Source organism: Eretmochelys imbricata, chromosome 13 (assembly GCF_965152235.1).
Source record: "Eretmochelys imbricata isolate rEreImb1 chromosome 13, rEreImb1.hap1, whole genome shotgun sequence".
Lineage (NCBI taxonomy): Eukaryota > Metazoa > Chordata > Testudines > Cheloniidae > Eretmochelys > Eretmochelys imbricata.
Genome location: NC_135584.1, coordinates 28,337,806 through 28,365,143, shown reverse-complemented (window position 1 = coordinate 28,365,143; position 27,338 = coordinate 28,337,806). Strand labels below are relative to the sequence as shown.

Here is a 27,338-nt window from a genome sequence, read left to right as displayed (position 1 = left end):
CTGCAGTTCATGGTTTGGATCGCATTAGGGCCTGAATCATATGCCTGCTTTAAACGTTTCCCAGACAGGACCTCAGATTGCACAAGAGCTGTATCGGGATCTGAACAATTTTTCAAATCCCTCCTGAAGCCCCTAAACATCAGCAGCTTTGTCTAATTTAGTCAGAAAGCATGTTGAAATAGACTAACAAGCTCACCAACATGATCAGATCAAAAACACCAGACACTTGCAAAACTGAGGCTGATGTAAATTTCCTGGGGAGAGGCATGGCCCTGATCCTGCAGCGGGATCCGCCTGGATGGACCTTTACACCTCAGCAAAGGCCTCTTGATGTCCGCAGTACTGCATGTGGGTGCAAACATCTGTGCTGTCAGATGCTTGGCAGGACTCAAGACTAAGTGAACAAAATTGATTTACCTTGAATTTGTCAGGTTTCAGAGTAACAGCCGTGTTAGTCTGTATTCGCAAAAAGAAAAGGAGTACTTGTGGCACCTTAGAGACTAACCAATTTATTTGAGCATAAGCTTTTGTGAGCTACAGCTCACTTCATCGGATCCTGCATCCGATGAAGTGAGCTGTAGCTCACGAAAGCTTATGCTCAAATAAATTGGTTAGTCTCTAAGGTGCCACAAGTACTCCTTTTCTTTTTTCTTGAATTTGTCAATTTTTAAGGCCAGAAAGGACCATTGCAATCATTTAATGCAGGCCAGAGAATGTCACCCAGAAATTCTTGCGTGCAGCCCCTAATTTCTGGGTGAGTTAAAGCATATCTAAGCCCTTGATCTTTATGTGAGACACTATTCTGCCTTACACTGTTAAACTTTATGAAGCTCAGCTCCCCGAGAGCTATCACAACCATAGGTATTTATTTAGAAAGCATTTGTTTTTAACCCTAATTGTTAGTAATGATTTCATGTCTTTGGAAGTTAAGATAGGTCTTTGGAGTCTATTAAAGTCCATGCTCTAAATTTCAATAGGATTCAGATGAGAAAAACATTTTAAAAAACAGCTGACAGGTAGGTTTAAAAAAGAAACCATGGACAGCTGATCTGGCCTGCAAACTTTTACAGCTGGTCTACAAGCGGCTGAATAGTTAAACTTCCGTATCAGAATAGAGCCAGAAATGGAAAGGTTAGAGTGCTGAAAAGTAATGGGTATAAATGCCATTCAACAGAGCTGTGCCTGCATCCTTGTGTTTGAGTACATCAGCAGGAAATGTCCTGTGTTTTCATCAGCACTTAGAGAAACAGGTACAGGGGTTGAGGAAAGAAACTCATTGTGGCCATTTTAACATGGTATTTTTGCTTTAACCCACAATTCTGGGGTGCTCTGCTCTGTTTCTAGTCAGTTTTCTTTTCTGAGTCTCTCGAACCAGAATGGAATTGTTGTATGCCCCTTTTGGGTATTTCTACAGTATGTTGCAGCAGCGGTCACTTATGCTTACGTTTTGGTTTGGTTCTGCATTTCAGTGCCCAATGGGATTAACCATTCTCCCCCGACGCTGAATGGGGCACCCTCTCCACCCCAGAGATTCAGCAATGGTCCTGCCTCGTCATCTTCATCCTCACTGACCAATCAGCAACTCCCAGCAACCTGTGGGGCCCGGCAGCTCAGCAAACTCAAGCGTTTTCTTACCACCCTTCAGCAGTTTGGCAATGACATTTCACCAGAGATTGGGGAGAAGGTCCGGACCCTTGTCCTAGCACTAGTGGTAAGCACTAACAAATGGAGTCCTGGAAGCTGCTCAAGACTAAAGCCTCTCAAATGGCCTTTGGGGCTTTTCTGGTGGGCCAGAGCTCTGCTAATGATGGGAACCTGGCAGCCGACATGTGTATATATTGCACAATACTATGCATTTGTGGCTTATGGGAAAGCTATTTACCAAGCAAGTCTAAACTTTGTATAATGTTTACCCTGTCTCATAACTTTTCTGTTTTTCATCATCTTCATTTGGCTTCAATAAGCTGTTGGACTCTCATCTGTATTTATCTTCAGCTACTAGCTGGATGCCACTAAGCTCCATGAAATCCAGAGGGGCTTGGGCTAAAAATCCTACCTTACAAATCACAGGCCTGTTCTGTTTTTTTTCCTAACTGAAAGGAGAGTAGCAGGTCTGATTTTTTTCAAAACAGTAATTTCCTATGATATAAATCTTCTGCTAAAGGGTCCTGAACATGCTCTCCTCAGCCTTCTCTTGCAGATAGAGCTTCCTTGCAACTGAGAAGTGCATGTTATTTTTTTGCTAGATAAACCGTCTCCTGCTCATGTCTTGTTGTAACCCTCTGGAACATGAAGAATTCCTAATTTTCCTGACTCTGGCTGCTGATGGATTTTACTCTAATCTGCTTCCAAACGAAGGAAATGCCAGTTTGACACACCATTTGTTAAATACTGTCATGGCTTCAGTGTGGTCAAACTTAATATTTCCTTGCTGCATGAGGCAATGTGGTCTAAAGGAATGTGCAGAGGGGAGAGAGAATCAGGAACTCACAAGTTCAGGCTCTGCCACTGACTTGTTGTATGGCCTTGGGGAAAACCGATAATGTTTCCTTGCTTCGCGGGGCTGTGGTGAGAGTGGACTGATGTTTGGTGCAGTGCTCTGAAAAAGTGGTGATGTAAGTGCTAGGTCTGATCTATACAGGCCACCATGATATTTTCTGTAACCGTTCAGTATGTGGCTGACTGGTTGAATGCATAAGCTCCTAAAGATATGGAGAGAGATCTCTGGCAAATCTTGGGGTCCTCTGGCTACCACTGTACAGGGATAGCTGCTGTAAATTCACTGATTCAGTCACTATTTTAGAAAAAGGTAAATTCTAAGCCTCCAGTGAGCGGAGAGACTCATGTCACGCAAAATGCTTCTGATGGGATACGTAGCAGAACACATGATATGTATTAATGGCTGTTTGCTCTTAATGCCAGGTTTGGGCTGCCCCGCATAATTTAATCCAGATACACTAGGAGAGCAAAGGAAAATAGTGCTAAACTCTCGTAAGTGTTGAAAATTAGCCTTAGCAAATGATGGCTGAACTTTCAGTGTCCTTCTTGTTCACATGTGTGCACGTACTTGCATGCACTATACAAATTTGTCAACACCTGTGCAGACTCTTTCAATGGTCTTGACACCTGGGTAAGTGTTCGAATACAGTGCTGGTGCAAACCCCATGGCTTGGTCGATACACACCTGTGTGTGCATTAGGGTTTGTATTTGTGCAAGTGTTAGAAATGGTTATAGTGCATGCAGGCTGTCATAAATAGACAGGGAAGGGTAACCACCTTTAAATCCCTCCTGGCCAGAGGAAAAACCCTCTCACCTGTAAAGGGTTAAGAAGCTAAAGATAACCTCGCTGGCACCTGACCAAAATGACCAATGAGAAGACAAGATACTTTCAAAGCTGGGGGGGGCGGGGGCGGCGGCAAAGGGTTCTCTCTGTCTGTTTTTTGTTTTTGCCCGGACCAGAGCAGGAATGCAGGTTAGAACTCCTGTAAAGGGCTAATAAGAAATCTAGTTAGATATGCGTTAGATTCTGTTTTGTTTAAATGGCTGAGAAAATAAGCTGTGCTGAATGGAATGGATATTCCTGGTTTTGTGTCTTTTTGTAACTTAAGTTTTGCCTAGAGGGATTCTCTATGTTTTGAATCTGATTACCCTGTAAGGTATTTGCCATCCGGATTTTACAGAGGTGATTCTTTTCCTTTTTCTTCAATTAAAATTCTTCTTTTAAGAACCTGATTGCTTTTTCATTGTTCTTAAGATCCAAAGGTTTGGGTCTGTGTTCACCTATGCAAATTGGTGAGGATTTTTATCAAGCCTTCCCCAGGAAAGGGGGTGTAGGGTTTGGGAGGATTTTTTGGGGGAAAGACGTTTCCAAGTGGGCTCTTTCCTTGTTATATATTTATTAGACACTTGGTGGTGGCAGCAATAAAGTCCAAGGGCAAAAGGTAAAATAGTTTGAACCTTGGGGAAGTTTTAACCTAAGCTGGTAAAAATAAGCTTAGGGGGGTTTTCATGCAGGTCCCCACATCTGTACCCTAGAGTTCAGAGTGGGAAAGGAACCTTGACACAGGCATTTTTACCTACAGAGTAGAAGTGATGGTCCCCAATTAGTGTTTCTTACCAATTTTTAAAAGCCACGTTCGAAATCACTATGGTGCTTCCACAGAACTCAAGCACTTTCTATTGTATTTTAGGTTGTGGAGTATGTTTTATGGATTTGGAAAATCTTTCAGTCATCCTCTGCGGCAGTGGACTGGTAGGCCAGTTAGGGGATAAGGTGCTGCTGACTAAAATCTGGTGCAAACGTTATTGATCCCACATGGCAAATAAAAAGGCTAACTTCAAGTTTCATTGGTTTCCTTCTTCACACAGAATTTATTTTAAGGACTAAACTATGCAGAAGATGGAGTTTCATTTTGTTTCTTTTTACAGAACTCTACAGTGACAATTGAGGAATTTCACTGCAAGCTCCAAGAGGCCACCAACTTCCCTCTTCGTCCCTTTGTGATTCCATTTCTGAAGGTGATGGTGAAACTGCAGGGTCTCGCTAATGTCACATGTTGAACCCAGCAGCCTGTGTTGTTTGGCAGCACTGCAATTGCTGGGAACCAGTAAACCGGAAGCTCATCAGAGCAATTACACTTAACGTCGCAGGAAGACGGTCCACAATATACAGTCATGTTGACCTAATATGACCAGCTCAGAGGGAAAGTGTGACTTTGTCATGGACATCATTAAAGATCCTGTATTGTCCATTTCCTCTGGGCTGATTGCATCTGAAGGTGATGACTGAACTTCCCGACACATTTCTTAGCATAATCTCATTTTTCCACACATTCTTTTTAACTCCAAGTATCATAATTTATTTCTTGTTTACTCCATAACTAATTTCAGCGGACCAGCTGGGCATGTATTGAACAGAGGAAATACAAGTACTTAGGGAAGGGAGTTTCTGAGGTTTCAGAGAAATTATGCACTCCACCAAAACAAATAAGTAATTGATATGTAATGTTGAATGCTGTCATCTTTTCATTAGAGATGCACTAAAATCATAAAGCATATGTTCTAAATGTTTGTTTATACAGCAATCTGGGATAGCCCTAACAGCGTATTAAGGTCTATAATGGCCTATCATGTCTATTTGTGTGTCAGAAAAATAAAACAGAACAAAATTCAGCAGTGATCTAATCAGGTCTTGCTTTCAGATTTTCAAGGCCCTGAAATAGACAAGATGCTGGAATCACAAGGAAGGTTATTGTGTAACATTTTGTTTCCTAACGCAACTGGTTTCAGGGCCTCTCTAGTTCTCAAAAGAACAGTTTTTTCACATAAGCACGTGTCACCTATACAAACATCATAAAGTGCCTTTTTAGTGCACAGCAAGGCTGTAGCACAGGCCCCGTTAATTTTAAACTGTGGACGCTAGTCATGCCATTTTGACAGATAATTGGAGTCAAGTAGACAGACGGAATCAACGCTGCTGTCAGACTTTACAAACCAAAACTGCAATGCAGTGCAACCTGTTTTCCAGGCCAACCTTCCCTTGCTGCAGAGGGAGCTGCTGCACTGTGCCCGGGCTGCCAAGCAAACTCCTTCCCAGTACCTGGCCCAGCATGAGCACATCCTGCTGAACACAAACACCACATCCCCAGCCGACTCCTCTGAGCTGCTGATGGAGGTGAATGGAAATGGGAAGAGACATAGTCCAGACAGGTAAAGGGAACTGCATGTTCAATTCAGTTTTTAAGTAGTGGCCCTGTTCCTGGAGCAGTGAAGTCAAAGTGAAACCTAATACTGTTGGAAGATGTTGTTCTTGCCTTGTGTTAAGCCAAGTGGCCTGTTCAAACTCTCACTCGCAGTTAATGACCCCTCTAATTCGCTCTCAGTGCTGTGTCCAACGTGGCTCCATAAAAATGCTCCAAGAGAATGGTGTGCTTGTGAGGACACTGCGCCGGGCTTCACAGGGTTTTCTTCAGGCACTGATACGCTTTCAAGCAGAGTCTGCCTGAGAGTGCCTCGCTGGCTAGAAGCTAGCATGACGTCTTCAGTCTGGCCTAAAATGCAAGAGGTGGCTGTTCCCTGAGGCTTTCCCTGGAGGAGTGGAGTGCGTAGGGAACGGGAGGCTGTTCTGGAGGAGATACTGGGAGTCAGGGAGGGGTGTGTTTCAGAAGTCTATTTTAAGCTTTGCTAATTGTATTTTGGATACAGTTTTGTGTATAATTACATAGAATGTGCCTGGAGTTTAGAGAAGAGCAACTGGAAATAATCTACATTAACAGCTTCTTTTCTCTTCCCCCTCCTCCTCCCCCACCCCCACGTGGCAGTGTGTCCTGTAGTTGTGTTTTGGGTTTTTTCAAGTGTAATACATTTGTTTTGGCTTCCCAGCTTGTTCCTGCTAAGTTCTGCTGCTCAGAGTCCTGGTTTGAAATCTGTTTCTCTCTCTGGACAGCTGGGTTCATCTCTTTCCCTTTCTGAATATGTTCTTAGTGCTGACAGAAATCCACCTCTTTTGGCATGTTTGCAGAAGAGAAGAAAATAGTTTTGAGAGAGACCCGCTCCCATCGGAGCCACCTGCCAAGAGAGTGTGCACCATTAGTCCAGCTCCGCGACACAGCCCTGCCCTGGCTCTACCCCTCATGAATCCTGCTGGGCAGTTCCATCCAACCCCACCTCCACTCCAGCACTACACCTTGGAAGACATCGCAACTTCCCACCTGTACAGAGACCCCAACAAGCTCTTGGAACAGAGGGATATGCGCGACAGACATAGCAATCTCGGTAAGAAAGCCCTGGCCCCTTCTCTGTCCCATATGTGATCTTGCCTGATCTGTCATACTAGGGCTCCTATGGAATGGTCCAGTACACAGCTGGGCAGCACACTGAGGAGATCCGCCAATAAAATGCACATTGCCGGAAATTGCTTTCTGTAGGCAGATGAACCTGTGGGGGGGGGACAGGGCAGGGCAGCTGTATCTAAAGAACCAGTTGCAGGAGCTCTTTAGAATACAGTATAAGTGGAGCTATCTGCTATCATCTGAGAGGTCCCTCTTGCTGTAGACAGTACAGGATATGTCCTGCATTGCATTGGGGAGTGTGCCTCCCAGCACGCGTAGACAGACTTGTCTTAGCTCTGCGCAAGCTGGCGCACTGAAGTAGCAGTGTTTACACTGTAGCTTGGGCTAGCCACCAAAGCTTACCCCCAGAAGGTCTGGTGGGCTTGGACTCAGGTGACTATCTGCAGGGTAGCCATGTTCCCAGAGACCAGTTTCATAGGAAGTACGTGCATTTGGCATTAAAGGGAAAAAATACTTGTTCAAATGAAGATTTTTCTCTTTTCCACGCCACTGCTCTTCACTATTGAAACGTACATTTTTTCACTTTAACGAGCCTTATTTGTTATCCGCTGGCTGGAGCTACCAGATCACGATTTGAAAGTGGGGTAAAGTCTAATGGAAGAAATCATGCTGTCTGGTCCTAATTTTGGGTGTAATTTATAACAGGTTTAAATGGCGGCTATCAGGATGAGCTTGTGGACCATCGCTTAACGGAGAGAGAGTGGGCTGATGAGTGGAAGCATCTTGATCACGTAAGGAACCTAAAAAAAAATAAAATCCTTTTCCAGCAACCAAACCACCAGCTGCTTCATTTTACGTGACTGTGTCATAGGTGGTGTCAAATCAGCATTTTCTGAGTGGCCTATTTTAGTGCACACTAAAAATGTTTTAAAACTGCTGCCGATTTTTCCCTAACCAGTCTCTGATGTCCTGTGATAATCTGGGTTTTGGCTAAAACGGTGCATCCTACGGATAAGGAAACAGCAGGAGGCAATATATTTTCATGGAAACTGCAGTGTAATGTAAAGACATTGTAATTCCTATTGCTAGTTAAAGAAGAACGAATACTTTTTTTGCTGCTGTTTATAATGCAATGTTAACTGAAGCTGGGGCACAGCTATCTTCTTGGGTCTGTTTGGAAATGAAGGGCTGATTGTGACATGGACAAGTGGCACAAACGTGTATCTTTGTGACAGCTGTCATCTTGCTTGGCACTGTGGGGATTGAACATGGGACCTCCAGAGCTACTGCAGCTTGAGCAAAAGTTCGGTAGCTGAGTCTGTAACAGACTCATACCCTCTGTGGGGTAGGCACAGGAGACTCTGTAACATACACCCACATGTGGGTTACACCTGCACTTTGCAGGCACAAATGCGTGTGAGGCCTTACATTTGTTTATGACCTCAATTAGTAACCATGGCATCTGCAAAACCAGTTGGACCCAATGCTACCACTTGCATGCACCTACAGGTACAAGACTATTTCAAGGGTACATACAAATATTAGCATTTTAACAGGTGTTTCCATCTGCAAAGTGCTGAGCAAATTGTGGGGTAATTGTGCATGTGCACAAGTGGAAGCTGGACAGAGACCTGGCTGGAAATTTACCCCAAAATACTGTTCATTCTTCTGATACTAATCCTGGATTCTGGGAGTCTGTGAAGGCAATGAAAACTATTAAATTGATCCCTGCATAAAACATAATTGTGATAAAATTGTGTTGTGAGAGGGGAGATGGTATCAAAGCACTTCCAAATTCTGCGCAGCTGGGATATGGCTAGTTACTGACAACAGAGATTGTAGAAATCCGTTTGCTGCAGAAAAATGCATAATTTGCATTTTTACAGAGAATCTTTAATTTTTACATTTTGTGAAAAAATAAAAACATATTACTTATTCACTAAATTTTACTGAAAGTACCAGTGACACTTATTCCAGAAGTTCTCAAACTGGGGGTACGCCCACTGGAGGGGGAAGGGGGGTGGAGAGTCTGGAATGCATTCTGGGATGGTGTGAGAAGCTGCTGTCTGTGGCACTGCCTTCAGAGCTGGGAAGCCGGAGAGCAATTTCTATTAATTTATTTTATTATAATGATTGATGGCTCTAGTAGGTTTTGAACTTGCTTAAAAATTGTAACTATATCAATAAAACGTTGTGTTCAACTGATAACTTATGTATGGGGTTAGGGAGACTAAAGTTCAGTGTTTCATTTTAATCACAGAAAAACATGGATTTTTATGTTTTTTTTTTTATCGGAGAACTTTGGATTTTATAAGGGAAAACTAGGATCCCTGCTGACAACTATCTGTTCCCTAAGACAAGGTCAATCTAACTGGCTGATGGAGAATCCCTGGGTACACACTACATTCCCCTCTGTTTTCTGTGCAGCTCCAGATGATGGGAGTTGGTTAGAAATTTGAACACAGTATGCTCTCTTTTCAGGAAGAGTTTTAGAAATTTTAAGAGTGTCAGATTTCAGCCCTCTTTCTCATGGCTGATGTGAAATAGCCAAAAATTGTGTTGCAATAAGAAATTTCACTTCTGTAAATCCATGACTTGATTAGAGCTGCAGAGCAATAAAAAGAAATTTCTCACTAATTCTGTCCCACACTGTTTCAAAATGGGGTTTTCCACCAAATGCCAGGGGAATGAATAAACGCTATTTTTGAACAATAATTGTGTGAGTGTAGCTGATATTATTGCTTTCTTTCTGGCTCTCTGAGCATATCAAGGACCTTCCAATGGTTGAAACTATGCCAATAATTGATCCAAACAGGGACAGATCAGATCCCTAGTCTTGTCTGTAGATTTATAGAAAAGAATAAGGAGTCAAATAGGAACCTGCTGTCATAGATCTGATAATGCTAAAGCAGAACTCATTTGAATAATACTTTAACAAGAGAAATCTCAGCTGTTGAGAGAATGTTCTGCTTTATTTCACTGGGACTTTGAATGTCTCTGATTTTCCCATTGCATTCAAATGATTCTGCGTTCTTTGGTCTACATAAGCAGGCTGGGCCTGTTGTTGGGAAGTACGCTCTCAATTTGACATTTTCCAGTAAGAAACCATTCTCTGCTATAGAGAACGTCAAAGAAACAGGCATCGGTAACCAGTTCTGAAAATTCACCTTTCTCTCCACAACAGGCTTTGAATTGCATCATGGAAATGGTGGAGAAGACTAGGCGCTCCATGGCTGTTCTGCGGCGCTGTCAGGAGGCTGACCGGGAGGAGCTCAACTACTGGAAGAGGCGGTGCAGCGAGAGCACAGAGACAAGGAAGGGAGGGAGTGAATTCATCTCGAGACAGCACAGTCCCGGGAGTTCTGACTCCATCAACAGTGGTAAGAGGGGGAGCCAACTGCTGCCACGTAGTTACAGGGCGGCTTACTGGTCACTTGAGGCTGTGGTTCCACAGCAATGTCCTCCAGCTTTGGGGGAGACTTAAACCTAGAGGCTAAAAAAAAGTTCCCTTTGGTTCATCGGATGTGTCAGATCTAAAAGCAGCAGAACGTGAAATATTGCATGGCAACATCCGGTTGGATCAAGTGCTCTGAAACTTACATGTGTCAGTGAGTGACTGGAGGAAGAATACATTGTTCGTATGCTCTGAGACTGAAAGGGTTTCTCCAGACTAGCCTTTTCCCTACTTTGAGAGTATCCTATAGATCTGAAACTTGAAAACCAAGTTGATGTTGAGTTTCAGGTGCACCCCAAAAATAGAGAATGCTTTTTTAAAAATTTTTTTATTGGAAGCATGGTGAACTTGTAGCTGTCTGTAATTCTGAAATGACTTGAGCAGCTTCCCCCAAACTTTGCAAAAATTAAAATTTCTCTATTGAAATTTCTCTTTAGAAACATTTTGGGAGGAAGAGGACTGAGAATAGAGTGCAGAATGGTTGCAGTCATAATTATAAAACCAGTACTAATTGGCACCCTGATATCTCAGAAAGTGCCAAGGAAGTGTAGGCTTTGTTGTAGAAGCAGGTTTTCATTAGGAAGAAATCCTTTTCATTCAATCCGTTTAAAGCCATGAAGAAGGTATACCCTATGAATGGCCACTCTTAATATATTGGAAGTACAGTCTTTAATGGTATGCCAGGAATTATTATTCTACTCTGCTGTACTCTATCCTTAGAAATAGCACTGTGGGCTTCTGTGTTTGTCACTCAAATTTCAGATCACGGGTGCTTAAATTACAAGTAAAAAAAGTGGGTTGCTTTTTGTTTTCTCTACCTGCCTGCCCTACAGACTTACCTGGGGCTCTGAGAGTCAAGCTGGACTCATCCATTCATTTCTTTGCCATGCATAATAAAGATTCTGCAGGACAAATGATTCCCTCAAGGACACCTGTGCAGCCCTGTTGCCTTCAGTTGAGTTTTTACAGGTTTAACTGACCAGAGCTTAGCAAATAATTCTGTTGACAGCACAAAAGAGACAGAACCCCGTTCCCTCTTTCTTATCAATGTTGATTCTAAGTGGAGCAGCAAAGTGGTAAAAAGTCACTGGAGTCAACAGATGGTAATGAATACACAGAGGGAGCAAATCTGTTAAGTACAGGGAGTACCACTGAACGTCATTGCTTCTCAGAGTAGAACAGCCTTTTAAAGCTGCTCAGGACGAAGGTAGCTACAGCACCAAGGTGTTAAAAATGACTTAAAAGAGCAGGAATCTTGTTGAATTCTCCCTTAAGAGGCTGTAATATCAGGGACTGTAATACCGGTGTGTTTGAGCTAGAGGGTGCAGTTAGATCAAAAACCTCCATGTCAGTGAAACAGGTGGTGTATACACTGCAGAGTTTTGTAAGAACCTATGGAACAACAAACTCTGATATTTCTGCCTTTTCCATTACCGTTTGACTTAGTTTAGTTTAATTTTTCTGAAGTCCTGTGAACCTTTAGAAAAACATAGTTTTAAAAAACATACCAGAAAAGATTGTGTGTAAAAGCCATACTACTAGATTTCTAAAACTTTTCCAGTGGAAATATATTTTAAATTGCTGAGATCACGTGATACCAAGTAAAGATACCGTTTACCAGCATCTGTCACATTATATCTCACTGAGCTTGTGTAGTATCAGGTGTGTTTGTACACCTATAGCTTTAAGAGATGCATAGTTTGTATTTCAGTTTTAGTCTGGCAGTTGCCTTTGGGATCTTTGAAAATGAAAAGTGCTGTATTTAATGTAATACATTGTTAGTATAGATTGATCTTCACAATCATTGCACACAGCAGATGTTTGATGAGGTATATTTATAAATATAGCCTGTGATTATAAAGTATCGGAAGATGGAAGTGGATTACACTGTGCAATAAATCATGCAGGACACTAATTAAAAGTTCATTTATCATCTTGCCATTTGATGAATGGTCTGAGCTGCAGAAATCACTTGCTTGGGTTTTAGCTATTAAGCCTATCGTGGTCCCTTGGTGCTTTAGCTAGGTTTATAGACACTGTCTGCAGGTTCTCGTAGCTTTCCTGCAGGGTTTGGAATGGCTGTTTAAGCAAAATAATTCAAGGAGAGGAGACACTGCTGATCCGTCAATGCATTCCTTGTTTCCACAGATTCCCAGCGGGACTTCAGCAGCCGGTCCGGGACAGGCTATGTTACTGAAGAGATATGGAAAAAAGCTGGTAAGTATTTGTAGATGGTCACTTGATAGAGTTACCACAAGCTTAAGGGATAAATGCAGATCGGACACAGGGCCAGATGCAAAGTCATGCTTTGTAGAAAAGCATCTTGAATGTGTGGTTCCTTTCCTGGCCGGCTGGTTATATGCTGACCTAGATTTGCAAAGAGGCTTGCACCTGAGCTGAGCACACACTTGATGTGTGTGTGCAGTTTGGGAGTTTGCGTGCCACATTGAATGCATGCCCAGCCCCAGAAGTATAAATACCTGGGGAGACAAGCTTGGGAAGCTGTTGGAGACGCACTTGGGAAAACGTAGGTGTGGACTTGATGCGCCAACAGCTGAGTGTGGAGGTTTGGAGTAATACATTGGGGAAACAAATCCCATTGCAACGTAACGCAGCACCATTTCATCTAAACTAATCTGGGTCCCTCCATTTCTTGGGCCTTCAATCTGCGGGGTGTTCTTAGCCTTTTTTTGCCTACTCTTGACCTTCTCCTGTCTGGATTTCCAGTACTCTTGGTTTTCAGTGGCTATGAGCTGATAGGCTAATGACCAGAAGTAGTTGGCATCAGGGCTGGTCAGAAGGCTGTGTAGAACCAGATGGTGGATTTAGACTGGTTCCCAGTAGGTAGGCTTATCCTAGTAAGCATCATGACAGTTGGCAGTAACTAGGCACCCTTGTTGTCGGCCTCAGCAGAGCGGCCATAGATTGACTTGCCCGTGGTGACTGAACTCCCCTCTCTCCCTAGAGGTTGTCTCTTCAGCTCAAGGATGAGGTTCATTGGCACTTATTTGCTTATTGTCTCTTTAGTGTATCACCCTAACATTGAATGGTGCTGCCCTGCGGGATTTTTCTTCCCAGTCTCACTCAGTCGTCTTTGTCCAAGGCTTGTTTTGCCAGCGAGACTGGTTGATGAGACTGTTGTTTTCTTCCAGAAGAAGCCGTGAATGAGGTGAAGCGCCAGGCCATGTCTGAGGTGCAGAAAGCTGTGGCTGAGGCAGAGCAGAAGGCATTTGAAATGATTGCATCCGAGAGGGCCCGCATGGAACAAACCATTGCGGATGCAAAGCGCCAAGCTACTGAGGATGCCTTCCTAGTGATTAATGAGCAGGAAGAGTCTACAGAGGTAAGAACCCATGGCCGTATCCCTGCAGTCTGGGTTGGGAGAACGAATGGGCAGTGTTCTAGGGTGAGATATAGTGCCCAGTTCGCAGTGGACGTTGGGCTCTGAACTCCCGTTCTTTGACAGTGGGATCAATTTAGAAATGATTCCATTGGACATGCTGTGAAACCTGTGTAAGAGGCTGCCTCGTGTATGTGAAAATAGTGTTGAAGGGCCAGTGTGTATGAGGATCCTGAGTCGGAGCAGCGCCAGAGTAGCTACACCAGATTTATCCCAATACAAGAGGAAAATCAGAGCTGTTGAATACAGTTCTGTTCCACTTTCCTCTGAGTACAGCCACTCTTTCGCAACTGGCTTTGTTTCAGTCCCTGGAGAGATTTTTTTTAAAAGTTGCTTTTGTTTTTCTTAACGACTTTAAAATAATAATTAATACCTAGCTCTTATTTAGTGCTTTTCATCTCTAGTTCTCAAAGCACTTTACAAAAGGAGATCAGGATCGTTACTAGGGTGACCAGATCTCCAATATTATCGGGACTGCCCTGATACTAGGGGCTTTGTCTTACACAGACAACTATTCCCCGCCGCCCCCCCCCCCAAAAAAAAAGAGAGAAAGAAAGAAAGTGTCCCTGATTTTTCATACTATCTGGTCACCCTAATCATTACCCCCATTTTACAGATGGGGAAATGAAGGCACTGAGAGGGGAAGTGACTTGTCCATTGTCACTCAGCAGACTAGTGGCAGAGCCAGGAATAGAACCCATATCTCCTGAATCCCAGCCCAAGCACCCTACCCACTAGGCCACACTGCTGCCCAAAAGACAGGCAACATCCTAGCTTGATGCCTCACTTAATTCCAGATGGGCATTCAGAGACTTACATGGCTCTTTATATAGCAGTCTGTAAGTGTGTGTCCATGCGTCCATCTGTCTGTGCAGACCAGCGTGGTGAATATCCTCTTGTATATTGGGGTTTGTGTTGTCTTACAAAACACATGCTGCATAACAGATTCCATCTGAGATAAACACTGAACTGCGCTCCACGTATAGCCCCAATATTTTTCTCATTCGTGAAAACTCGTAAAGCCGAGTGGAGCATGAGCAATCTTGAGCAGGTCAGTGCAAAATTTTAATTTGATCCTTCCAGGATTCAAAATACCCACAAAATATACCCAACAGGGTACTTTCATGTTTTCTAGACAATGACGTTTGATTCCTTCAGAGCTAGTGGGCATTGATGGGTAAGGATAGACTTTATGAAAATGAATTATCACCTTCCTCATTAATAAAGCCTCATGTTATTACAGAGGAGATGTAGTTTATTTGCCTTTTCAATTCCCCTCATCTTAAGTAAAGAACATAGCTTGGTCCATTCTTTTTCTCACAATACTTCACTATTAAGATTGGATCTATTGTAGGGGAATATTTAACTATAGTGCTAACACTGTTTTCCCTGGTCTCTGTCCATCACTGGCAACAACTCTGCTGTCCTCCCCATCATTCAGTGGCTCAGCTTTGGGGTTATCTTGGACTCTTCTCTCTTTCTGTCCTTGTCTCATCCAAGCTCTTGCCAAATGACATTCCACCATTTTCCTCCTGATGCTGATTTACTTAACCCTGTCCTTCCCCTCCTTAGTGGGCCCCTTGAAGTGTGTTGTGCATGGTGAGTAAGGTCATGGGGTTCTGTATGGATCTGTATGGAGCTAATGGAGCAGGGAAACTAGTTTAACACTGAAAACAACAGGAGATGCACGTGAGGCATGGAGGAAAAAAGACTGGAAAGGGGAAATCCCAAAGATACTCTCTCTCTCTTATTTATTTATTTATTTTTTTTTAAATGAGGACTCTTAAGATTCTCAGCACTAACCTAAGAATATCAGAATGAACATACTGGGTCAGACCAATGGTCCATGTAGCCCAGTCTCCTGTGGGAGTGTACAGAATGTGGCAATTTTAGAGAGATCCACTCCTGTTTTCCCCTCCTGGGTTCTGGTAGAGGTTTAGGGTCACCTTGAGCATGGGGTTGCATCTCTGACCATCTTGGCTAATAGGTGTTGATATACCTATCTTCCATGAGCTTATCAAGTTCTTGTTTGAACCCAGTTATATTTTTGGTCTTCACAACATCCCCTGGCAATGAGTTCCACAGATTAATTGTGTGTTGTGTTGTGTGAAAAAGTTCCTCCTCTTGTTACTATTAAATTTGCTATTAATTTCGATCAGGTGACTCCTGGTTTTTGTATTGTGTGAAAGGGTAAATAACACTTCTCTATTCACTTTTTCCACACCATTCGTGATTTTATAGACCTCTGTCATCTCCTCCTTGTCATTTTCCTAACTCTAAATTGAACAGCTATAATCTTTTTGTCTCCTTGTGTCAAAGCTGTTCCATACCCTTCATCATCTTTGTTCCCTTTCTCTGAACCTTTTCCAGTTCCCCTATGTCCTTTCTGAGATGGGGTGACTGAAACTAGACATGCTATTCAAGGTGTGGGCACACCATGGATTTTATACAGTGGCTTTATATTTTCTGTCTTATTTTCCATCTCTTTCCTAATCGTTCCTAACCTTTTGTTAAGCCGTTTTGGCTGCTGCTGCTCTTTGAGCTGAAGTGTTCAGAGAACTATTCCACAATGACTCCTAGATCTTTCTTGAGTGACAACAGCTAATTTAGAAGCCAGCACTTAACTGTATATCTTAAGAACTGAAGTGGGTTTGTGATATAAAGAGGGGCGGTGGTTGTTTTTTTAATGAATACACAGTCATTTGCAAAGTCATGTCTGAAAGACTAGTGGCAAGTATAAACTGCTTCATTGCACTGGGAAAGTAAGAAGGAAAGGAGCCGTGCTCCTGTCTTACTCACTTGTTGAGGTTATGAAATATTACTGCTCAAATGAATAAAAGTAAGGTTCCTATGGCTCTTGTTGTTATTCCAAAGGATCCCAAAGCACTTTGCAAACTCTGGAATGAACATGTGTGTCCACTGATCTGTCTTTGTTTTTTTCCTACCCTTGTTCTCCCAACGACAGTTGCATTTCTGGAGCATCGCTGTGTTGGTGTTTCTGGTTTGTTTTGGCTCTGTAGTTTCTGGGGGAGAGTATGGTGAGCACATGGAGTTTGTTTTGCTGTGAATTGTGGAGACCAGCAATAGCCCCCTTGCTCTCATTATTTCAGGGGTTTGTGTGGTACCATGACTGTCTGAGTCTGGGAGGGAATGAGAGAGACAAGATGCGGGGGGGGAGGGATAGCTCAGTGGTTTGAACATTGGCCTGCTAAACCCACGGTTTTGAGTTCAATCCTTGAGGGGGCCATTTAGGGATCTGGGGTAAAAATTGGGAATTGAGCAGGGGGTTGGACTAGATGACCTGCCGAAGGTCCCTTCCAACCCTGATATTCTATGAATAGCTTTTATTGGACCAAATTCTGGGAGAAAATAGCATTGCCCTCCCCATCTGCTTGTTCAGGTCTCGGGCATCAAGAAACAAGAGTTCCCATTCCAAAGCATAGAAACACTGGTCTCTCTTGTGATTATGGTGTCTTTCATTGATGTAGATGGAATATGGCTCCGCATGGGGTGGTTATGTGGTTTGTGAGGATACTGAGTTAGCAGCCTGGAAGAGGCCTGTTTGGGCAACTCTCCATAGGGAGGCAAGCCTCACTGATGGCACCAGTCACCTCATTGTAGGATCGTGCAGAAAACTCTCATGGTCCCACTGAAAAATATTGATGTAGCCCAAACTGGACAAGGTAATTCAGATTCCTCCTCCAGGAATGTCTCGGTAATGTCCAATCTGCAGTGAATAAAGCCATCACTACTTCATGGAGGGTCACACAGTTCTACCAATCGTTGAGCCATGATTGGATGGTATTGCGTGCCCGGTTCTGACACGGCTGGCTCCACCCAGTACACAGGCATGCTTCAGGATGAAAAGAGCTATATATTTATTACATATTATTATGCAAGAAGACAAAAAAATGTAATATAGATAGATGTTTAGCCAAGAAATATATAAGGGCAGGGTGTAGCAGTCACTAAGCATTGAAGGATGCAGGTATCAAGGAGCAGGAGGAATTGGTTAACAAGATACAGAAGTTATGAGATAAAATTAAGTAAAGGAATGATTTTTAGGCTAAATAGCAAGGCAGACTTTTTGCTAGCGAGATCGGTTTGAGTGCTGCCCAAGGGAAGTGGCGGAAGCACCACCATGTGATAAAGTTAAAACTAGATTCTTGAAACCGCATTGGAGCATAGAGCCGCAGGAAAACCCTGGACTGTCCAGCTAGCAGATCTTTTTGTCACTAACCTCTGTGATTCTTCTGTGGAGTGCATTATTCTTCAGCCACCACGTTAAAAAGCTGTGTCATTATTCCAGCGTATCCTGTAATCCATCAAATATGGTCAGAAGCAAACTATTTTAGGCAGGAGCGTCAGTGGCTTTCAAGCTGTGACTCAATTTCTCAGGCTTCACATGTCAGTGGAGTATTTTTCCACATTCTTCTTCTGGAAGATCGACTCTCTCTCCTGTGTGTGTTGACTCTAGAGCAGTTCCGCTACCAATCAACTGAGTTAGGCTTTTTGCTACAAGCCAGCAAATTATTGCCAGGAGCAAATGGTTTTTGGTGCAGAACTGCTGAGCTGTGAGAGCTGCTAACATGCATCTTTCCGAGCTTCACGTGCGACATGCCACCAGAGAAACTCTCAAAGCTACTTCCCTTTCCTGCTCTCTTAGCAGCTTTTTGTGGGCATTGCAGAAGCGTGGTGGTTCGTGAAATACATCTTGCGGGGTGGGAGTAAGGGGGCACACGTGGAATCTGGGCAAAGCTGGTTTTTCACAGCAGACGTTGCTCTCCCAGTATGGTTTTGCTAATGCACAAGTCCAGCTGCAGAAAGCTAATCCTCCAGTTCCGCTTCTATGACCACCTGCAGTCACAGCTCCCAGTTTTGGCCTTTTGCCCTTGTGCTCCTTACAAACCAGTCACAGATTGTAAACCCGCCAGCTGACATATCTTCCAGAGTCCAGAGAGGCTTTGCTCAGCTTCCCGACTGAATCTCACCCCCTGGGAACATTTTCACCTGGTGGATAAGCTTTTAAATTAGCTTTTTCTTTTCCACATTAGCCCATTGAAACCTCTTGTGTGGATAAGCAGGATCATAGGCAAATGTTGACTCTATAGGAGTGTTGTTGTAATCTCTGTGAAGAACCCTTGGATAGTAAAAGAGAGCTGCTTAAAACAGGAAGTGAAAAGAATGTGTAGCAGCATTGTGCTCTGATTTCCGTGGGTGATGTTGCCTGCACTTGGGGTGGGATGCCAGTTGGATAGAGTCTGGCAGGTTGTTGTCATTCTAGCACAGAGGCATGGTCTGTTCCCTGGCTAGAATGTGTGTGAAAGGGCTAGAAGTGGTGGATTTTTTTACATTTATTTCTTCTGGGACAAAGCAGTGCCTGCAAATCCTGCAAATGCCTAGTAAGCCCTGTCTTGCTGCCCTCCAAACTATATTAACGTCCTCGGGAAATATATTTTAAAGTCAAGTGTTTTCTGTCTTGCAGAGCTGTTGGAACTGCGGTCGCAAAGCCAGTGAGACGTGCAGTGGATGCAACATTGCCCGGTACTGTGGCTCTTTCTGCCAGCATAAAGACTGGGAGAGACATCATCGGATCTGCGGACAAGGGTTACACAGCCAGGCCAAGCCGCTTTCCCTGCCAGCAGGGCGATTGGCAGCCACCGCCTCCAAACCAGCTGATGGGGTTCCAAGTCCTGCCCTAGAGAAGACCTCTGCAACGACCTCCCGATCCTCTACCCCAGCTTCCGTGACAACAATAGACACTAATGGACTCTAAATCTTTCCATTCAGTTCAGTAGGTTTTATACATTTTCCTGTTTTTAAACCTAAAATACACTTGCGCTCCACAGAAGGCTGTAAAAAGTCCACCGGCTACTCTAGAGCCCTGATGCTCCAGCTAATCTTCATGAGGTTTTTTCCGTTTCATTATAATCCATCAGCAGTTGTTAAGAACCACATGCCAGCCTTGCCAATGGGACCTCAACACTGCTCGCTTTTAAGTCTTGGCGCCAGAGAGCACGTCACTTGGACCTTCAGGATTATGGCCTCTTCCTCTTTGTTTTAATTGAACTTCTTTGGGAAGGAGCTCCCATGTCCTGCCCTGACATGCAGGAGACTCCAGGAGAGCAGCACGCAGTATCCAAGGATGAAATGTGGTGTTCTTTCTGCTGGATGGCCAGGCTGCCTGAGAAGCCTCCCCATACAACTCGCTACTCCTCCTGTTTCATAAGATACATATTTTTCTTCTTCCCAGTTGGCTCTGTACTTCCTAACTCTCTGCAATGAACTGTCCACCCAAACTGATTTTCCTCGGGAGAACTTCTCATTCTCCAGCATAATGAGAAATAAGCAGTTTCTTGGTTACAGATGTCTGCTTTTCCCCACGTCTGAGCTGCAAAGTGACTCACTGGGATTGCAGGGGTTCGGCATTCCCTGGAGGAGAGGAGAATTGTGTTCTGTTGAGGTGGGAAGCTAAACAAATCTCTGTGCTGAGTGGGAACAGTTGATCTTTTTTATATGGCCCATTTTAAACCCTGTTCTCTAACTGGACAGTCCATTGTTTATCCATCAGCTGGGTTAGGAGCCTCCACTCTCCTTGTGTGCTGAATATTTCAGACCAAATCTCGACCTGTCATTGTGGCCTGTTGCCCCACAGGCTGGGTTGGGTTACTTCACTGTGCAGGAAAGATTTTTCCACTGCATGGAAACTCTTAGTTTTAGATTTGTTGACTTTGTTTTCACCCTGTGAATCTCCTCCACACGATTGCAATGGATCGTTTACAGCCTGTTCTTTCCAAGCATGTTGGCGCAACGATTTTAAAAAAAATTTCAGAATTTTGCAACTAATGTCAATTTTTTAAACATCCAAGCCTAAATGGGATTACCAGAGCTCTGTTGTGTGCTGAACTCTTGGTTCCAGACCTATATTCCATGCAGAGAAGGGCAACCCCATCAAAGCACCTGGTTGCACTGCTCTAGATGACAGAATTCACTATCAGTGCATTTATAAACCAATGTATATCACCTTGTCCATCATTTTAAAGCCTGTCTAGAGATAACTGCTCAGAAGGGTGCAATCTAGTTGGGTTGTGGCGTGCTGAACTGGCTATTAGTAGGCTGGTTGGGTCTGAAGGCAATGTTCTAATCTGGTCCAGAGGGGAGGATTGGTTTGGTGCATGCAGAGAAACGCAGTTTGCCTAGAAGAATTTATTTTATGAGTCCCTTAAGAGCTTGTTATATGTGCAGCTAATGCAACAGGAATCGGAGCATGCTCGCTTTGGGAGTCCCACTGGCTTCTCATGCTGCTCATGAATAAGGGCTAGAGTATTGGCCCTTTACTGAGGTTTTGTTTTTGAGACTCTGTTGTTCTTCTGTGATCTTTGGATTAGAGCCAAACAAGGCAAATAATTCCTAAATTATATTTGGTCACTTTTTAAAATGGCAGCTGATAATGAAGATGTAGTTTACTATTCCTTGGGCTAGCGATGGGAACAGGCTTGCTGTCGACTGGATGTTGTTGATATGCCAGGGTAACAAGAGCAGGTTAGCTCATTGATCTGGCTGTGGTCCTTAGGGAGCGTAATTTGGAAACTGCAGGCTCCAGTAATGAAGTGGTTAACTCACATGTCTTAAAAGTTTTAGCTCACAGGCAAAAATCTTCTCATTGCCAAAATTCCATATTAAGAATCTCTAGTTTTTGCCCTGTGAGAGATGGTTACTACCACAGTTCGGAGCCCGGACTCAGTCATGGCCTGTAGATACAGGTTGCAGGTAGATGAAAGAGCTGCTTCTCTGGTACAGACTCTTCTGCTTCTTAAAGGAAGAACAGATCAGGATTGCAGGGTGCAGAGATAATTGCTGGCAGTATTCCTTACTTGTCTGAAGTCCTTCTCCATGGCTGTGTATACCTGCCTCAAGTACAAGAGCTGGGGCCATCTCTGGGGTTGAGGCTGTTCCATAACCATCTGTACTAACCTCACAGAACAGCTGATGCCTCCTGGATAATGGAAACCTATTTGCAAACAATTCCTATTCTGTGTAAGATTCTCATCTCTGTTCCCTTCATTCGCTACTGCTATCAGGATATTTCTGCAGAAACAGCATCTCAGGGGTGAAATCCCTTCAAAGTCCTGTTCTTCTCTTAAACTATCAGACCTTTCCAGTGATGATCCATTACCCATCAGCATTGTACTGGGTTGATAAGGAACAGAGAGAAGCTACAGAGTATGTGGTTTTCATGAAAATATCCTTCATAACAGAGGACTGGATTCTGCAGTTCTTACTCAGTCAATGCACTCAATGGGAGGTTTGATTAAGGTCCCTCTTGGTATAGTGGTAACCCTGAAAACCTTTTCAGTTGCCTCCGCTAACTAAATACCATTGCCTCAATGTTTGTAGTATCCTCTGTATTTAGCTACAAATACTGAAGTGGTACTAGTTAGTTGCCTAAGGGCAATCACTAAGATCAGACCCCAAAAAGGATGAGAGCAATACAGTGCTCTAAGGAATTATTTGTAAATAAACAGTCTTCCATAGTTTTCATTCAACTTCAATGGCTCTCTATATATTAAAATAAAATTAACCCCAATGTAAATAAATGAAATACTAACAGTCATGATTAGAATGATTTTTTTAAACATGGAATGATAAATGTGAAATTCTGGTATGGGAAGACTTGTTGGATTGAGTTTTCTATATTTTTTGTCATTTAATTCTGTAATAGGAATTTGTTACTTAATTCCCGTGCATAACTTATTTAATGTACTGTATAAAGGAACCCAAACTGTTACAGATGTATTTAGTTTGTTCTACTCAAAGTAGTCAATAAAAAGACTATATTCATCTTACCACTCCTCCTTCATCTCTCAAAGGGAATAGAATTTTATCATGATATATGTAACAGGCTTAGATTCCTTGAGGTTTCTGTAGGAACAGTGCCTCACAGTCATGATAAAAGTCATGGCTAATAAGGGTTGTGGGAAATGAAAGCATATGTCCACTTCAAAGCTGAGAAACCAGGCAGCCATGCCAATCTTCTGGCACATGCATGGAGCCCAAAATGAATCCCCAAAGTCAAATACAAATGCAGAATTCCAACCTGAGTCATGCACAGAGGGGTTTTTTTAAGTGGTTTAATTTTGGTACTCAGTCCAAGTTGTTTATTGCAAAGGATATTCTCTAGCCCCAAAATTCCAGTGATCTAATATGAAATTCCCTCCCTGCCGTCTCCCCAGATTTACTGTCATATTCAACCTGCTGAAGTCTCAGTGTTTGAGGAGGAGCACCTAACATTTAGAAACAAAAATTGCTGCTTAAAGCTCGGCACAAATTGGTTTCTCTGGGACAAATAACATTTTCAGTCATTTTAGTTTCACAGTCTGACATTTCTCTTGTAAGTAATTAGCAGAAAGCGAGGATGCCAGATTCCTGCTGGGATGGAGGTCCATTGTTACCCAAAAGAAGGGGCTGGCAAGTCACTTCATCTTGCTGATCTTCTGTTCCTCACCTTTGACTGCAGTGAGATGCTGCAGAGAGCTTTGCAAAGAGATGCTTCGTTGATACGATTCTTGCTTTGAGTGCAAGGGATCCTGGGTTCAAATCCCAGATGAGCCCAGTTAACCATTGGAACAATTTACCACGGTGTGTGGTGGATTCTCCATCACCTTTAAATCAAGATTGGATGTTTTTCTAAAAGATCTGCTCTAGGAATTATTTGGGGGAAGTTCTCTGGCTTGTGCTATACAGGAGGTCAGTAGATGATCACAATGGTCCCTTCTGGCCTTGGAATCTGTGACTCTCTTTTTTGCTTTTATGTAGACCTTCTTTTCTCCCATGGTTTGACTGCCTTGTCTATTTAGAATATAAACTCTTGAGGGCAAAGAACATCTCTTCCTGTGTACATACAGTGCTTTTCATGCTGGAGCACTTATGTTGGTTGGGATGTCTAGAAGCTATTGTAAATAATTACAATAAGTACCTGCATTCCAGAATGAGATGTGGTTGCAAGGTGATGGGACATTTCAGGTAAATAATTCCTTACTTACAGTCTTTTGCAGTCAGAAGACCTGGTCCTCATGGACTGTATTGCATAAGGAGTACATCGTTCCTGAAATGTGATTGTCTCTGGGGTGGAACACATCTAACAGTGCGCACCTAATGATGGTGTGCTGCTGTTTAGGACAGGAAGTGAACAATAAATTCTCTATCTGATACTACAGGAGAGGATTTGGGAGGCCACAATCATCACCTTTGCATGCTCTCCGTCTTGGCGCACATTCCAGCCATGGCTGTGGTTTGGTCTGGAGATTTGGATAGCTATCTCTGCTATTCTTACATGCTGCATAATCCCAGGATTTCAGCCTCCAGGGCTCTGTCGGGCAATTTTTACAAACAATTAATTAATTTTGTTTAACTTAAATTCTAAACGTGGAGAAAAACATGCATTTGTATTTGGCAGCCAGTGTTTTATCCTGCTGGGTGGAATGCATTTTAATGCATTATTCACAACGGTAAAAGCTTAGACCATAATTTGCTCTAATCACAGATTCTCAGTGTGAATTTGCATCTATTCTTGGATTAAGTCTGAATGTTAAGCTGTTGCGTTCTTTAGAATGAGTGCAGTGCTCGTTCCTGCTGTAGGCTCGCTCGCTTGCTAGCTCTTTAATTGTGAGGCAACCCAAATTGTCCAAAGAGCAAATAAGCCTGCTCTCCAACAAGAAACCTCTGGCCAGCCTGCTCTACCTTCTCTCAACTTGGCATGTGGTCTGTGATCCACATTTCTTCTATGCATTCAGCAGAAAGGCACTGGCTACTGCTGTGAACGGTTCTTCGGCGAGTCTTGCTCATGTCCATTCCATGCTAGGCGTGTGTGCACCATATGCACCGTTGCCGGAGATTTTTCCGTTAGTAGTATACACTGGTCAGGCTCTAGCACCCTCTAGCCAGGCGCTTATGCACTGGTATAAGGTGCACTGCCAGCCCCACACCATCTCAATTACTTCTAACTGCCTATGAGGGTTGCTGGAACACCCCTTCTTGCTTTGGCAGGGCTTCTTCCTAGTGGTTTTTGGACTTTTTCTACATTTGCAGTTAGTGTAAATAGTTCCTATCATAGAGGGACTTTGCCCCAGGGGCCGGGCAGGCTCTGGGCTTCAAGCTTTGTGCCTCCTGTGGCAAGGCTGTGCTGGTGAATGACCCGCACTCGGGCTGCTTAAAGTGCCTGGGCGAAACTCACACGAAGAACAAGTGCCAGATCTGTCGGGACTTCAGACCGTGCACCAAACGTCAGACTGACTGCTATCCTCATCCAAGCCGCTCAGACCTGTCTCAGAGCCAAACCGCTGTGATTCGGTGCCGAGTACTTGAGCATTAGTGCAAAGCGTTTCCCTGGCACCGTTCTCCCTCTCCGAGGAAGAAGCATCAGAAGCAGCACACGGAGAGAGAACGCTCACCAGTGTGGAAGAGAGACAAGCAGGGAGAAGGCAATTTAGTGAGACCCATGCTGGGCCGCTCTTCTACCCCCAGACCTGCGTCAGCAACATCGACTCTACAGAAGGGCATTGAGCCCAGTGAGAGACCCTCTGCCGACACCAGGAAACCTGCACTGCGGTGCCAGCAGACATGGTACCATCGACCCCAGAGGCTTTTCAGGTAGCTAGGGACCTTCTCTCCTGGTCCCACCAACCCCAATGGGGCATCTACGAGCTCCGGAAGCAGGAGGGAACAGGGTACGTTGGGCGCCTGGCACCATCTAGGGTCAAGCCCCACCTGATCCCAGCATCTTGATCTCTGGCACACCACTGGTTCCCGGAACCCCGGCACCATATGGAGGTGGAAGCAGGTACCGCTCCACCATGGTTGTTGAGAGAATAGTCTTTGGCATCCAAAGGGGAATCTTATGTGCTGCCAAAAGCCCACCATCAGTACCCAGCCTATGTTCCACTAAGCGTCAGTGCTGGACCTCTAGCAGGCTCCTGGCCAGCAGGTCACTGGCCGATGCTGCCACCTGGAATGATCCCTAGTTACGTCATGAAAGTGGTCTGGCTGGATATTCCGTTTGTTCATTGCTGGCAAACTTATTATGACACCAAAGCTTTTGGCAACCACATGATCACTGGCCATGTAGCAGCATTCCTTGGTAAACACCCTTGTAATTTGTTGGTCTTCCATCCTAATATGTCCATACCAAGAAAACTGCCAAAACCAAACCAGTGCTGATGGAGGTAGTTACGGGATTCTGCTACAAATATCCTCAGTGCCGAGTGTGTCCTTCCACTTCATACGGAGCAGCTGACAAAGACTATGAGAATCGAAAATGTCTATCAGCCACTCTTCAGCCTTTCTCAGTGCCCATGTTTCATTGCCATGCAATAAAGAGAGTTGGCATAACTGTGGTTCCGTAGATGTGCAGCTTCGTAGCAAGCCTGACGTCACAGCATCTTCACAGAGGCTGCTGAAGGACTGGAAACACGGCAGTAGCTGCTTCTATCTGAGCATCCACATCTTTGGAGACTCCAGTGCAGAATAACACATAATAAAAGGTTGGGTTGGATCCATTTGCACAGGGAACTTCTTGACCCACTGCAAATATAATTCACTCCTCCATTTGCCTGCCCTCCCACTTACAAGTGTGAAAGTTACACTGGCCTCCTGCCTGTCAGATTTCAAGCTACAGAGGTGCAAACCTGGCCAGTTCTTGCATGGGATCCTACTTTAATTCTCATCTGCCTACAGGCTTTCTCTATTTCACCTAACATACCTAAGTCCTGCCACCTCTAGGGCTTAAACACCAGTTCAGTCTCCTTTGCAGGTTTGGTCCTTGGCCTCTCCAGACACACCCCAAGGATGACAGGTGCTGTGATGGTTTGGTGTGGTGCCTGCTAGGTATTGGGTTCAGTTCATAGACTGCCACCGGTGTGACGTCGTTCGGGACCAGAAGTGCGCACTCGCTTACCCAGACCTGCAGAAGAGCTTTGTGTGGCTTGAAAGCTGGTCTCTTTCACCATCAGGGATTGGTCCAATAAAAGACATCACCTCGCCCACCTTGTGTCCCTAATTAGCATAAGCATGTTAGCTAGCCCTGCAATTGTTCACAGCTCTGAATATATGGCCCTAAATTGCTCCTGAGCTGGGCCTGCTTGGACCAGCACCCATCTCCCCTTCTTAATCCCTGGATCTAGCCATTATTGTAAAGATTTCCTAGCAGCAGTTGTACTCAGACTATGACCGCCTTTCATCTTGCTTGTATCCTACCTCCTTTTGACTGGGCCCATAGAAATCCCATTGCAGGTCCTTGTTGGCCTTAGCCCCACCAGCAGGGAAAGGGTGGACATGTGGTTTGGGCACTGGATTGGGGTACAGGAGTTCTGGGGTCTGTTCCTGACTCAGGTGCCAACTTGCTGATGACCTAGGGCAAGTCACTTAACTGCTCTGTGCCTCAGTTTCCCCATAGGCAGAATGGGAAGAATATTGCTTCTTTGGTCTGTCTTGCCTATTTAGATTGTAACCTCTCTGGGGCAGAAACTGCCTTTGATTTTGTGTGTGTATGTGTACAGCACCACTCAGGGCATCAAGGCAGTGCAGTAAGGACGTCCAGCGGTTAGGGTGGCAGTGGACGTGGGAGACCTGAGTTCAGGTCTGTCAGACTTTTTGTATGACTTCTGAGCCTCAGTTCTCCATCTGTACAATGGGGGT

General features: G+C 44.1%; 1 protein-coding gene across 6 annotated transcripts in view; it reads left to right on the top strand.

Annotated features, from left to right (window-relative positions):
- Positions 1-22,492, top strand: part of CBFA2T2 (CBFA2/RUNX1 partner transcriptional co-repressor 2) — a 99,707-nt gene extending 77,215 nt beyond the window's left edge. For 5 of the 6 annotated variants that reach the window (XM_077832016.1, XM_077832014.1, XM_077832020.1 and 2 more), the window contains 9 exons: positions 1,470-1,711; positions 4,430-4,519; positions 5,529-5,710; positions 6,522-6,775; positions 7,498-7,583; positions 9,977-10,172; positions 12,395-12,463; positions 13,399-13,589; positions 19,132-22,492. In XM_077832016.1, coding sequence (XP_077688142.1) covers positions 1,470-1,711; positions 4,430-4,519; positions 5,529-5,710; positions 6,522-6,775; positions 7,498-7,583; positions 9,977-10,172; positions 12,395-12,463; positions 13,399-13,589; positions 19,132-19,422 — 1,601 coding nt within the window. In that variant the 3' untranslated portion in view covers positions 19,423-22,492. The remainder of the gene's footprint in view (positions 1-1,469; positions 1,712-4,429; positions 4,520-5,528; positions 5,711-6,521; positions 6,776-7,497; positions 7,584-9,976; positions 10,173-12,394; positions 12,464-13,398; positions 13,590-19,131) is intronic. The other variant, XM_077832015.1, reaches the window with a different exon arrangement.
- The last annotated feature ends 4,846 nt before the right edge of the window (positions 22,493-27,338 follow it).